Here is a 13673-nt window from a genome sequence, read left to right on the forward strand (position 1 = left end):
CCACTAGCTGTACGTGAAAAAATATTCCTCTCTCATGGCTACTGAAACAGAAACCCAAGGGAGGGGAAAATCCCTTTTCAGACCTTTGGAAGGGATTTTATCTTTTTGTCACAGACAAGTCTGTATTTATTTAGCTTTAAAACTGCCAAGTTCCCTTTACATTTTAAAAGACTTTTATTTTTTAAATATTTTAATACATTTAAAACCTTTTCAAAATTAAAAAAAGTTTTGTATTTTAAAGGTTTTTCCTGCTCTGAGAGAGACTGGTGGAACCACTCACTCTTAAGACCCCTTTTAAAACCCTGATTTCAACTGCTTATAACTTTGAGAAATTATACATCTTTGCTAGGTGGAAGTCCAAACGCAACAATTTATATCATGCGCATGGTCATTCTATTATTTTATTTCAGCCAAAATGGTTAAATATCTTCCAAGAACAGAGTTTGAAGGAAAAGGAGACCTGCATTCTGATACATGAAATGCTATTTAATGCTCAGTCCTCTAAAGAAAGGGGTCCTGTGTGGTCTAACCGGTCAGTAGTCTGCCTTGACTCTCTGTGCATCAGCTCTCCTTCTCTAAAACAGGATAATGCCACCTTTTCATCTCACGTGAGTACCGTGCAGAGAAATGAATTAAAGTCTGCACGGCACATGGATACTAGTGTGATGAGTAAGATAAAAAGAGCAATAGGAAATTAAATCGTCCTGTCTCCAGAAGAGAATTTGAACTGAGACTGAACAGTGGTATACCTGCTTTATTAATTGACCTCTGAAACTTAGAAAGAAAATAAAACAAAATAGAGTATGATCACTTTAACTACAGACTTTATCATACTGCACAAAAAGAGGGGGAACTAAGGTTAAAGGGGGAGAATCTAAGGTTACACAGACAGTCTTAATATTAATGTTACCTAACTTTGAGCGCGTGACCTAGCATCCCTAATATTATTTTAACATAATTTTTAATGTGTAATTATTTATAAAGCTCCAGACAGTAGGTGTGCATGATGCTTTATAGGCATATAAAATTGTCTGATCCCTGCCCCTAGGAGCTTGCGTGATGACACCATACAAGGGATGGGAAAGGAGGGGGTATGGGAGGACAGAGTTGCAACACTGTGAGATCATGAGATGTACTTACTGCTACATAAGCAACATTTCAGCTTCTCTGTGGTTTTCTTGTTACTCATTTAACACTATATATTAAAATTCGGTGAACAGATACATAACACAAAGAAATCAACCGTAAGGAAGGATATGAAGAAAGAGAACTATGTAGTAGAGTGTTCAGTCAGCAGTTAATATTAAAACATTCACAGCCAAACATTGCATATAGTCAATTATTTATACGGGGTTAGCCCTTGGCACCTCCATCTGAGGTCCGGATTCTGCTCCACCAGGCACTGTACAAACATATTGTGAGATATGATAGCTGCATTATGGTTTTTACAGTAAAAAAACAGTCAGTGGCTGAAGGGGATATCAGAGGCAAGGAGACAAAGATGGTTTAACAGGTTAGAGGTAGAGCCAAGGGTAGAACTACACTGTTCTGACGTTTGATTTGATATTCTACATGCTAATTAATATGTGCATTTTGATTAAGATTGCTAGAACAAGAATCACAAAACAAAACAAAACAAAGTGCACTTGCAAGTGTCTCCCATGTACTGGAAAACAAAATCATGGAGGAAAGACTCCAGCTTGGAAACCCTGGAATCCGGGGACCTTCTTTTAGAAATTTCTGTTCCTGTGCTCTGGGAACTGAACGAGATTTGAGCTCTGCCGTGGTTGTCATTTCTGTGTGTACAAAGCCCGTGGTACATGCCATTTCTGACCCGGCCATACTATCGTGCTGCTATGTGCAGACAAACCTATTGCATGTTGAAGACTCTACCCTTAAATGCTCACAACCTTCCTTCACTTCAGCAGCAGATAAGGGTCAGACCCTGCTGTGATATTCTGATGCTATCAGGCATTTCAGCCACACAGAGACCAACCAGGCCACCCAGTAAACAATTCCAGAAACTCTAAGAAAAATGAAGTTAAAACTAACCATACAGTTAACCAAATTAAGCAACATGACAAAATAGTCTTGATCTCTTGGAGCACCGGCTAAGCCTCTGTAACAGACCTAGGTAAGAACTGTGGACTTGGTTCTGCTCTTCGCTGCAGTTCTGCACAGTGCGTGTGCAAAATACCACTTGGATTTTCTTTATAGCCCTTCACACTCCAAATATAATTTGCTTCCACTGTTAAGGGTACCTTTCATAGCCCACAGAGTACAAAATCGTTTTAGTATACAGCATTATAATTTCCTAGGAATTAGTTATTTCACTGGGTGAAAAGCCCAAGCTTTAGTGAGCTTTACAATTTAAAATGACAAGCTAAATATTTCCATTATTCTTATTAATCTTTTTTTCCCAAGTCTTGGCCAAATTAGTCAGTAAATACAATTTCTGGCTTCAGTGGAGCTCAGACTCAAGGATTCACTGCTGCTAACCACTGCTACTTTACAATAGCGACATGTTCTCCCAGTTCCTTTGTTCTTATCTTCCTTTTAGAATTGAGTTAGATCTTGGTACATAGACTACAAGAAGATAGAGAGGAATTAATAAACTCTATGTAAAATTCTCCTTTAAGTTTTATAGCTTACGAAACATATTTAAAACTCTGTATAGTTTGGTATCAGTTATTAACAGGAACTGAACTTTGACTTGTATGGGAATTTAGGAGGCTGGTTTGGTCCTGAAAGCAGCCGGTTCATCACAGGAACTACATAAGATCTCAGAGCTTCCAACAGATTTTATTAGTGGGGTGGTAGCTCTTCTGACAGTGGAAGTTGAAACTGATATCCTCCAAATTTGGCTGTACTCAAAATTGTACTTAGAATTGATTTACATCCCACTAATACAAGAATTTCATAAAAGAGGTTTAAAAACCTCCTTATTTTTTTCTACCCTCTACACTTAGGAAGTGGCTTTTGAAAACTTAGCAAGTTGACCTCAAAAGGATTTAGATGAGCACAATTTTCAAAGCTGGTTTGTTTACAAACGTAGGTTAGGAGTGGAGTTGGATTTACCTTCAAATATTACTGGTACATTCAGAGCATAAAAGTTTAAAAAATATTACTATCAGCATCACTGCTGTGGCAATCTAAGTGGTTGCTGACATAAGATTAAAATAAATGACAAATGTGAAGTTTCTGCTGATCTGAAGCTATTTTCTGTCCCAGGGCCTAAAAAATAAATAGATTTTATGAAAAATAACCACACTCCCCAAACAACAATAACTGTCTCATATTTCAGTCTAAACCCACTCTTTTGAAATTATGGACATAATAGATAAATACAGAATATATAGCGTGATAACATCACAGAAAAGATTAAGTTGGAAGCCTAGCCCAACCTCCTGCTCCAAGCAGGGCTAATTTCTAATTCAGACCAGGCTGCCCAAGGCTTCACCTAGTTGAGTTCTGAGAAACTCCAGGCACAGAGATTCCTCATCCTCTCTGGGCAACCTCTTCCACTGCTTAACCGCTCCCATTTTGAGGAATTTCCTCCTTATATTTTACAGCAGCTGCTGATGGTTGCCTCTTGTCCTTTCACTGTGCATCCCTGAGAAGCCTCATAGGCCTCCTTTTGTTTAGGGAATGACTGCAATCAGGTCCCTCCTTTACCCACATCGCTTTTACAAGGTGAACAACACAGTTGCCTCTTCTCTTCCTTGTACCTCATGTGCTCCAGCACCCCAGCTCTCTCAGTAGCTCTCCTCTGGACTCTCTCCAGTTTGCCAATCTCTCTCCTGAATTGGGGGCCCAAGACTGACATGGTAGTACAGCACTGGCCTCACAGCTGCTGAGCAGGGGGAGTAATCACCTCCCTGATTGCTATGGGAAGTGCACCACACTATCCTCCTAGCTTCCACTCCTTCGGCTCAGCAAGACCCCCGAGCAGAAGTCCTGCTGGCCAGCTTATGAAATGTCCCATTGTCTCTTCCATGTGCACTCTTGCCTACTATTAAAAATCTTGTGTGTTTGTGTGGCAAAGGTAAATCTCAGTGCAATGTACAGGATATATATCTTTGCCTGAAGTGGAAGAGGGAGAGAGTGCTGACTTTGAAGAGGGAGCGTGTCACTTAAGGACCTGTGGTCAATCTTTTATTTGACTAAAAAACCAGAAAAAGTCCAAAATATTTTTCACTGATTAGGATTGTTCTTACAGGGCTTTGCTTTGATGTCTTTGCTCAACATTATGGTAACTTCTTGCCCTGCCACTCAATGTGCATGTGTGTTTCCCTAACCAGTTTAGATCCTACATTTTGAGGAAAGGTGGGATTGCTTAGTTACCTTACAAGGCCCAATCTATGTCTACTGAAATTAATGGGTTACTTTTTTGGATCAGGTCTGAAATGTTAATTGCCGTTACTATACTAGCCAATCTAATCCTGCAAACAGAGACTGCATCAGGAACTAAGAAATTGTAAAAGGACAAATCATGAGAAAAATACACTGTTGAGCAAGTATCTAAGTGAGGCTTGATCTTGTCCTCATTGATATTGATGGATAAAGAAAAGCCCTGAGATCATTCCAATAGGTTAAATACTGACTTTGGCCTAATTTATCCCTAATTTATCGCCCACTGCATGATCCAAGATGAATTTTTCCCTCAGAAATGTGTGGAAGGAAATAACTAGGCCATGATACATGCTCTTATGAAGGGGCTACAGATTAGCAGCTGAATGGAGACAGACCAGAAAGCACAGACTTTGTGTCAACTGAGAATTCAGAGGAATTTCTGGCCCCTGTCCCATGACTCTGCAGCATCACACAGAGTGGATCCCTGTCAGTATTAGCAGGCCACCCTCCTTGCTGGAGGCACAGCTTCCTATTTGGCCAGTTTGTATTTGCAAAGTCCTATAAATTTTGGGTTCCCTCTGCAGCCCTGCCACCAACTATGTGAGTTTTGGCAAACAAACAGTGTCAGAGTCACTTGTGCTTGAACGCAGTTTCTAGTTAAATTCCAGGTTCTCGTATTTTCTTGCAAAAACTGCAGAAAATGTTTGTTTATGCAAAAAAAAAAAAAAAAGGAAATATGCTGAACACCCCCCAAGGTATAGCGCCAGTGGAGGTTAACATTAGGTGAACATACATATGCATGCACACACCCACAAACCAATCCCCAAATTTCACTGAATACAATCCCTCTCCACCTGGCTTTCGGTGGCTTGGATTTTTCCATTTTATGAATTTCCCATTTTATGACCTGCATGTGATTTTTCTAGATCAACATAGTAACACTTTAAGCACTTCATAGGCTACCAGAACTGCTAAATAAACCAAACTGTAACAAAATTATTTCAGACTTCTTGGAGAAATCAACTCTGGAGGGCAGCGGTCTTTTGCAAGAAATGTAACTACAAGTTCAAACAGAAAAGTGACCTTTGCCTGTTGCTACAAGTATGTCACTGGAGGGGATTTGGCAGTGAGCTTTCCACTGGGAGGAGTCACTTGGCATTGGTACTGGTTTGTGAAAGAGCAGAAGAAAGTAGAAGTTGGTTTTCTTAAATGAGGAGGACATGCAAGGTATTTTCCAAGAGCTGATTGCAAATAAATTTTTACCTCTGTGGACCACTGTCAGATCCCACGCTATCGCAGTAGGCGTTCTTTACAGGGCACGACTCTGTGCCACACATCGCATCTGCCTCAGCTGAGTCCATGTAGCCATTGAGCAGCTTGATGTCTCTCAACTTCATACTGTCATTTTGTGAATCCAAAGATACAATGTCAGATGGGGAGCTCACAACACCCGAGTCTTCCGTGGTGTCCTCAGATGCAAAACAGCTGCTTTCTGATGCTGTTTCTTCTACCTCTGACAGCTCCAGAACCGTGTCATCCACTACATAAACATTATCACGTGTAGGCAGCAGGCTCTCTAAATAAAATATAGCAAGGAAAGTTAGCTGAAAGTCATCAGTACATACATCAAAACACAGAGAGCTATTCCTCTGTAATTGGAAAAAAACCACATGAAATGCATTAGAAACAGTAGGATGGAGCTCAATATTTGTATATAGGATAAAAATTACTTGAAAAGTGAGAAAAATTTTGTCCCCCTTTGCTTTTAGTAAGGTGGTTTCCTACGCCTGTCCTGCAGAGTTTGGGTTTTGTAACTTTCGTATCAGTTTCCTTACTGCTATGAAGAAAGAACTTTCCAGGGACAGTTTCTTGGGGAATTAGATCAAAGTTTAAATGATGTGGTGCAAGAAATCATTCCTGTTATTGCTTCTGACAACATAATCTCATTATTCCTCTTCCATGGTGCCAAACAGATCATGACGTTTCCAGTAAGAAGTCTACACACAGGTAAAAATGGGCAGCATTTCCCAGTCAGGACACCAAACTGGTAAACTAGATCTACTGCTGGCCCACTGGGTGTCACTTTATTTTACCACCCTTCGATTTCCTGTGCATTAAGTGGGAGAATAACAATCGTCTCTTTTTCAAAGCATACAAAATCTACTAGTAAGTGTACCAAAAAGTAGACACTACTATGCTTAAAGCAGAACCTTTTCCAACATTAAGTCATTTATACAGGAGATCAAGGGATATGTCCTTTGCATGTTTAACTCTACTATAAGTTGCAAATTTTGAGGGAAGATTAGACACAGCACAATTTTTCATACTCTGTTTTAGTTTGGTTTCTATGGGCCAGCTGGGTTTTTATTTGTTTCGGCTTTAATTTGGGTGAAAAATACAATTTTTTTATTTACCTTAAGTAATGTACAACTCTAGACTCTGTCATGCAAATATGCCATTAAAGGGGAACTCCCAACAAGGTCAATAATTTCAGTGACTGAAATTATTAAAGTCACTCAATAATTTCAGTGACTGAAATTATTGAGTGACTGAAGACAGAATCAAGCCCAAACACTTCTTTTGATCAAAAGGAATCAATAAAGACTAATCTAAATGTTTAATTTGGAATTATAAGTGTGCTCCATTCTCTTCTTCAACCTCAGAAAGCAAAAGGAAGATTAAATAATGGTTTATGGTCTGATCCTGCAGACACTTGTGGTGGATTTTAATTATATGAGAAGTCCTAGGTCTACAAGTGTGACTAAGATTAAACATACGCTTCACTGTTTTTTAGGGTCAGAATCTACAACTTTTTGAAGCATACATGAAGCTACAAGTCAAGAAAAATGATCAATGGAGAGAACTACTTCTGTATCACATTGTATACACAAAAGTATTTTCTTTTAGTCAGAAAACTGAAAACAACTGTGTTAAAAAATGTCATAGAAATAATTTTGTAAGGGTGTATCTTAGCAGTGAAGCTTTGCATAAAACTAAAATAAAAATCAAACCAACATTCTCCTTGACTGAGGTTACAAGGTGCCATTAAGGACTGAAATTGTTTTCTGACAGCAGAAGCAATAAAATTCAGAGGGTTACAAATCATGATTAAAGTTGTAAGTGCTGTCAAGCATTGATATTAATGATGGAAGATGATCCAAAGACTCTATTGTGACTTTGGAAGTAATGTTACTTTATTTTTTTGACCTTATTTTCTGTAACAGTAGCTCTAGGTTCCAGATATAATACTTGAAATTGTTCCATCTAAAAATGGCAATTGCAGGAACTAAGTATGTGTCACTGAATGGATTAGAGTATGCTCATGACAGAACTACAGTTAGGAAAACACCAACGTCAAGGAAAGATATGAATAATTTGACATTAAACACCAAATAACAAAACCCCACAAAAATAGACAGTAAACAAACAGGTAAGAGTCTATGGCCTGCTTGGCTTTCAAATAAACAAAAAATCCCAGTAACAACCCACCACCAAAGCATTAGTAAAAGATACAATATGTTAAAAACAGAACAAAGTAGGACAGCAAAGAAATCAACTTAAAGAGTGGAAGTGGAAGAGTGGAAGCACACAGGAAGATTTTGAAGTAATGCACAATGCAGTATACCTTGATGCAAAGAGAACTCTATATAACACAGGCCGCATCTATTGTCACCAGGATGCCATAAATGAATAAATTTATAAAACCAGCCTCCACCCTATAGCTGGCATAGTAATTTATAACCAAGTACCTACTTCCAGTTCCTGACATGAGGATGGCAGGCTTTTCCTCCCTAGCTGTCTCTCTCATTTCCTCATCCTCTTCTCGCCTGCCTGCAACTATTTCCTGCATCTTTCTGCTCAGGGATTTAGATCCTTTTGGTCACACAGCCCTACTTGCCTACTATAGTTAACACTACTTGAGTCTTTCTCTAATGTGATTCAGCAAGCTGCTCTATGGCAGGATCTCCATCCCCCAGCCTGTTCTTCCCATATATTGAAAAACAAAACAAAAAACAATTATCAGGGTCCATGTGCAAATTGACCACTATCTGTTATGTCTGGATCTCAGCAGCTGAATCATCCAGTCCAGCGTAAGAACCTCCTCATTCAACAGCAGTTTTGTCCTGAAGCACAGAACTACAGAAAGACAACTTTCTATTCAATGATGAAAAGTCCCTGTGATCAAGCAAAACCAAAATGTCCCCCTTTCTTCAAGCCTATCAGTTTGTCAAAGCATTTCCCTAACCTTTTATCTGTACTGAGAACATCCATTTAACACCGTTAACACATGGCTGTGAACAGAGCTGCTGGCTGAGGCAAACCATTTTCATTGCCACTACTACTCGTCTCAACATGAAAGCACACACATAAAACACGACTCTATGGTTCTGCGTCACGTTAACCTTGTTTCAGCTAAGAGCAGCACTACAAAAGCACTGGAAAAGGGGAACCCTCAGCCTTTTAAAAAGGGAAAAAAGGAAGACCTGGAGAGCTACAGGCCAGTCAGTCTCACCTCTGTGCCCGGCAAGGTCATGGAGCAGATCCTCCTGGCAACTATTGCTAAGGCATATGGAAAATAAGGAGGTGACTGGTGGCAGCCAGCGTGGCTTCAATAAGGGCAAATCGTGCCTGACAAATTTGGTGTCCTTCTACAAGAGGGTTACAGTGTTGGTAGATAAGGGAAGAGCAACTGACATCATCTACCTGGACTTGTGCAAAGCATCTGACACTGTCCTGCACGACATCCTTGTGTCTAAACTGGAGAGACATGGATTTGATGGATGGACCACTCGGAGGATACAGAATTGGCTGGATGGTTGCACTCAAAGAGTTGTGGTCAATGGCTAAATGTCCAAGTGGAGACCAGTGATGAGTGGCATTCCTCAGGGGTTGGTACTGGGATCGGTGCTGTTTAACACCTTTGTTGGCAATATGGACAGTGGGATTGAGTGCACCCTCAGCAAGACTGCCAATAACACCAACCTGTGTGGTGCAGTCAACACGCTGGAAAGAAGGGATGCCATCCAGAGGGACCTTGACAGGTTTGAGAGGTGGGCCCGTGCGAAGCTCATTAAGTTTGACAAGGCCAAGTGCAAGGTACTACACATGGGTTGGGGCAATCCCAACCACAAACACAGGCTGGGTGGAAAATGGGTTCAGAGCAGCCCTGAGAAGAAGGACTTGGGGGTGTTGGTTGATGAAAAGCTCAACATGACCCAGCAATGCATGCCTGCAGCCCAGAAAGCCAACCATATCCAGAGCTGCATCAAAAGAAGCATGAACAGCAGGTTGAGGGAGGTGATTCTGCCCCTCTACTCTGCTCTGGTGAGAACCCACCTGCAGTTCTGCATCCAGCTCTGGGGCCTTCAGCACAGGAAAGACATGGACCTGTTGGAGCAAGTCCAGCAGAGGGCCATGAAGATGATCAGAGGGCTGGAGCACCTCCCCTTTGAAGAAAGGCTGAGAGAATTGGGGTTGTTCAGCCTGGAGAAGGCTCCAGGGACACCTTGTTGCAGCCTTCCAGTACCTGAAAGGGTTCTAAAAGAAAGCAAGACATATAGTGATAGGACAAGGGGTAATGGCTTTAAACTGAAGGATGGTAAATTTAGATTAGATATAAGGAAGAAATTGTTCACTATGAGGGTGATGAGGCACTGGAACAGGTTGCTCAGAGAGGTTGTAGTTGCCCCACCCCTGGAAGTATTCAAGGCCAGGTTGGATGTGGCTTTGGACAACCAGGTGTAGAGGAAGGTGTTGCTGCCCATGGCAGAGGGGCTGGAACTAGATTATCTTTAAGGTCCCTTCCAACCCAAACCATTCCATGATTCTATGATTCTAAAATACCCCTGTTGTAAAATTGAGCCATCCTTGGATGATTAAGTAAGAATCTATTCTTCCTTCTACACGCTTGATTAAGTCTCCACTGGTGCAAACTGCAGATTGATGGGCATTACTGGGTAATGATACATGACATGAAAAAAGCTTACCTCAACTTTACTGAGTGGTCTGGACTCCAGGAGTTAGAAAATATCTTTTAGAACTTTCTAATTCCACAGAGAGCACTGGGTAATGCGCAGTAGTAGATGTGATTCTGCCTTGTGATTTTTGCGTATTTTTTCTCAGAGGGAGTGCACATGCAGAAAATGACCACACACTAAGCACAGCGTGATCACAATGACGGCAGCTACTAAGGTTATTTGTTGATCGAATAAAGAAAAATCTCAACATTTGTTTCTCCCTTCTCTGTCATGACACTAAAAAGATACCAATACCGGCTCTGATCTTCAAGACCTGATGTAGACACATCAGGTTAAGACAGAATATTCAGCAAGTACTCCAGGATTGGACACACAAATAACAATTGCCAGTGATAATATATTACTGAAATACTGCAATACCTCAGAAGACTGTCTGCGTTTCCAAATATATAACACCACCAAGATCTTTTTTTCAGTAACATGTGACCCCATTCACCGGCTTCAGGTGGGGTGTGATATTGAAAGGGGTGTAGAACTTGGCCCGTGGTCTCCAAGTCATACTGAAATCTCTGTGGGACATCTCATCCCCAAGTAAAATTAGAGAGTGTCCCTCAATGCTGTGCACTGCTGCTTACCTGCGTCCTGCTCCAGGTCCCAGCCTGCGCAAAGCCCAAGCGAATGCCATACCAGGGACCACCCCTGCTTAGCGGCGGCACTGTTGGTGCACAATTAGGTCAACCACAAGTTAGAAAGGCTTTCTTTGGGGGAGGGACCAGGACGGTCTGTTTGCAAGAATGTTGCCGGTGATCATGAAGAGGGAAAGAAGAGAGTAGCTCATCAGTAAAGAATGTGAGCTTCTTGTTTAACACAAAAGAGATCTTGTTGCTTTAATCTCAATAGGCTGTAAGTAATTAGGAAAACACTGAACTCCGAGTTTAGAGGAGTCATATCTCCACTCCTGCAGTTTGATAGCGCATATATGTACACATTACTCATACAGAATGCCAATGATGGGAAGACAGATAAACCTCACCTGGTTTAAATGCTAATCAGCACTTTTCAGAAATGAAGATTTAATTCAATAGGTGAAGACTACCATGGGTAAAATACTAACTTTGATTTCTACTATGAAAATAACCACCACCGACTTCGAATGCGATTAGAATCAGCCCTAAGTGTTCAAAAGATGCATATCCTACTCAGACTTACAAAATCAGTCACCAAGGCCCAAGCCATCGCTCACTCTGAATCCACTGGGCACAGGGCGTAAGTCTTGTCAAACTACAACTGTTCACTAAGTGCGGTGACCTTCTGGTTTTACAGCGCTGCTGGTGGATTACTGTCACATTCGATAATGACAGAAACAGTATATCCAAAAGCATTTTTAAAGAGGAAACAGTTGAATTAACCCCTATATGGTGAGTAATCTGAACTTTGTAATGGTTTTAGAGATGCAGAGTTCCTCTAATTCCTCTGAGCTCTTACTAAGAGGTTGGTAATTATTTTCCAATTTCTTTCATCACTTGTTCCACTGCCAAAAAACTTTCATGGACTAAAATTGCTTTGCTGTACTTCAAATGGTCTATTACAATGAAGTTGTAAAAAATATTACATACTTCATGATGTTAAAGAATATTAATTCTTATAATGATCCCCAAACTACAACATAATTATTTCACTGACAGTACTTAAAACTTCTAGCAAGAGAAAGAAACACTGCTCTAATTATTTGTATTGGCAGTAAAAAGTTAGACCACCACAAAAGACCAGTATTAAAAAAGTGTACATTTTTTCACACACTTGGAAGAAGGCTGGTGGAAGAAATGGGAAAAGAAAACATTTATTATGGCAATGATTAACAGCAATTATGAAAATGGACAACACAGGATTAGCTTAAGAGTTTTCACACAGGTACAATGTGTTCTCATTACATTTTACTCATTTTGCTCATTGAAACAAAAACTTGTATGTAGAGATAGTTGTCAAAAACCAGTGAACAGTTAAAGCACATGACAGAATGGGAGGACTTCTTTCTATATCTCTCTATTTATCGCAATTAAGACTGTTTTAATCCAATATGCTGCTTAGCATATTTGAGCCTACATGCATACTTTTTTTTTTGTTAAAAGAAACAGAGAGAAAATAAATGACCACTGTTATACATTAACAATAGCATGGGTGCAGTGCGGGAACAGATTGAGCTCCGAGGCACTCTTTCTCTCCCAATTCCTGTAACTTGCAGAAACTGAAGGTAAGGCCATGCTCTGCAGCTCCAGCCCTCCTCCAAAATGAGGATGTAGAGCAGCTTAATGTCAGCTCAGCTCATTTAAGTCACAGAATCACAGAAAAATTTAATTTGGAAAGAACCTCTGGAGGTCACCTAATTCAACGTGCTCCTCAAAGCAAGGCTAACTTCCAGCTTAGATGAGGTTGCTCAGGCCTTGAGCAGCAGAGTTTTGAAAATCTCCAAGCATGGAGACTTCTCCGCCTCTCTGAGAAATCATGAATTATTCCTTGGGCAATGTTTAATGCTTCTCCCCATAAAGAACTTTTTTTTATGCCAAATTGAATTTTTTCTAGCTGCAACTTGTCACTGTTGCAGCCTAAGCCTTTTGCAGTGAATCTCAGAGAAGAGTCTGGCTCTCTCTTCCTTTTCCTTCAGATGCAAGACAGCATTCAAATTCTCCTTACCCTTCCCTTCTGCAGGCTGAACAAGCCCTGTTGCCTTCATGTACCTCTTCAATGCCTTCTGCCAGACTCTGCTGCCTCTGCTCTGGTCTGTCACAATCTTGTGCTACAGAACTCACAACTGAACCCACTTTTGGACAATGGACACAGATGTGGCTTCATGGCAGCCAAGTACAGGGGAGTAATCATTTCCCTTGATCTGTTGCCTATGCTCTTGCTAGTGCAACCCAGCCTGCGGTTAGTGCTTCATCATCATAAGGGCACGCTGCTGACACATGCAGTCCTGCATGTGACTTCCAGTTCTCACATAATGAGTTATTTTCAGTCTCCTTCCTAGTCTTACGCTCAACGCTCATGTTTTCCAACAGGTTCTTTAATTGCAGTCATTTTTACTGCACAAACCAGCAAAGAGAAGTAAATCCCACTCCTTTACATGCTAGCCAATAGCAAAAATTAAAAGACTCACAAAGGACATGTTTCACCAGACATATCATCAGAAAGGTACATATGGAATGTTATTAGATACACCCTGTGAATCTTCAGCATTTCCACAGTTCATCCCAAGCTAATCACAGTTAACTTAGCTACCTAGACCTACTCTCCTATGGTTGAAAAATAAATGCAATGTGGACTGATTTAACCCGACTTACCAAT

The 13673-nt window shown here is 40.6% G+C and overlaps 1 protein-coding gene across 1 annotated transcript in view; it reads right to left on the reverse strand.

Moving 5' to 3' along the window:
- COBL (cordon-bleu WH2 repeat protein) overlaps nt 1-13673 on the reverse strand; it is a 112399-nt gene that overhangs the window by 13184 nt on the left and 85542 nt on the right. Inside the window, 1 exon segment of the mRNA XM_010290293.1 lies at nt 5617-5929. Coding sequence (XP_010288595.1) covers nt 5617-5929 — 313 coding nt within the window.

Source organism: Phaethon lepturus, unplaced genomic scaffold (assembly GCF_000687285.1).
Source record: "Phaethon lepturus isolate BGI_N335 unplaced genomic scaffold, ASM68728v1 scaffold2367, whole genome shotgun sequence".
Taxonomy (NCBI): Eukaryota; Metazoa; Chordata; class Aves; order Phaethontiformes; family Phaethontidae; genus Phaethon; species Phaethon lepturus.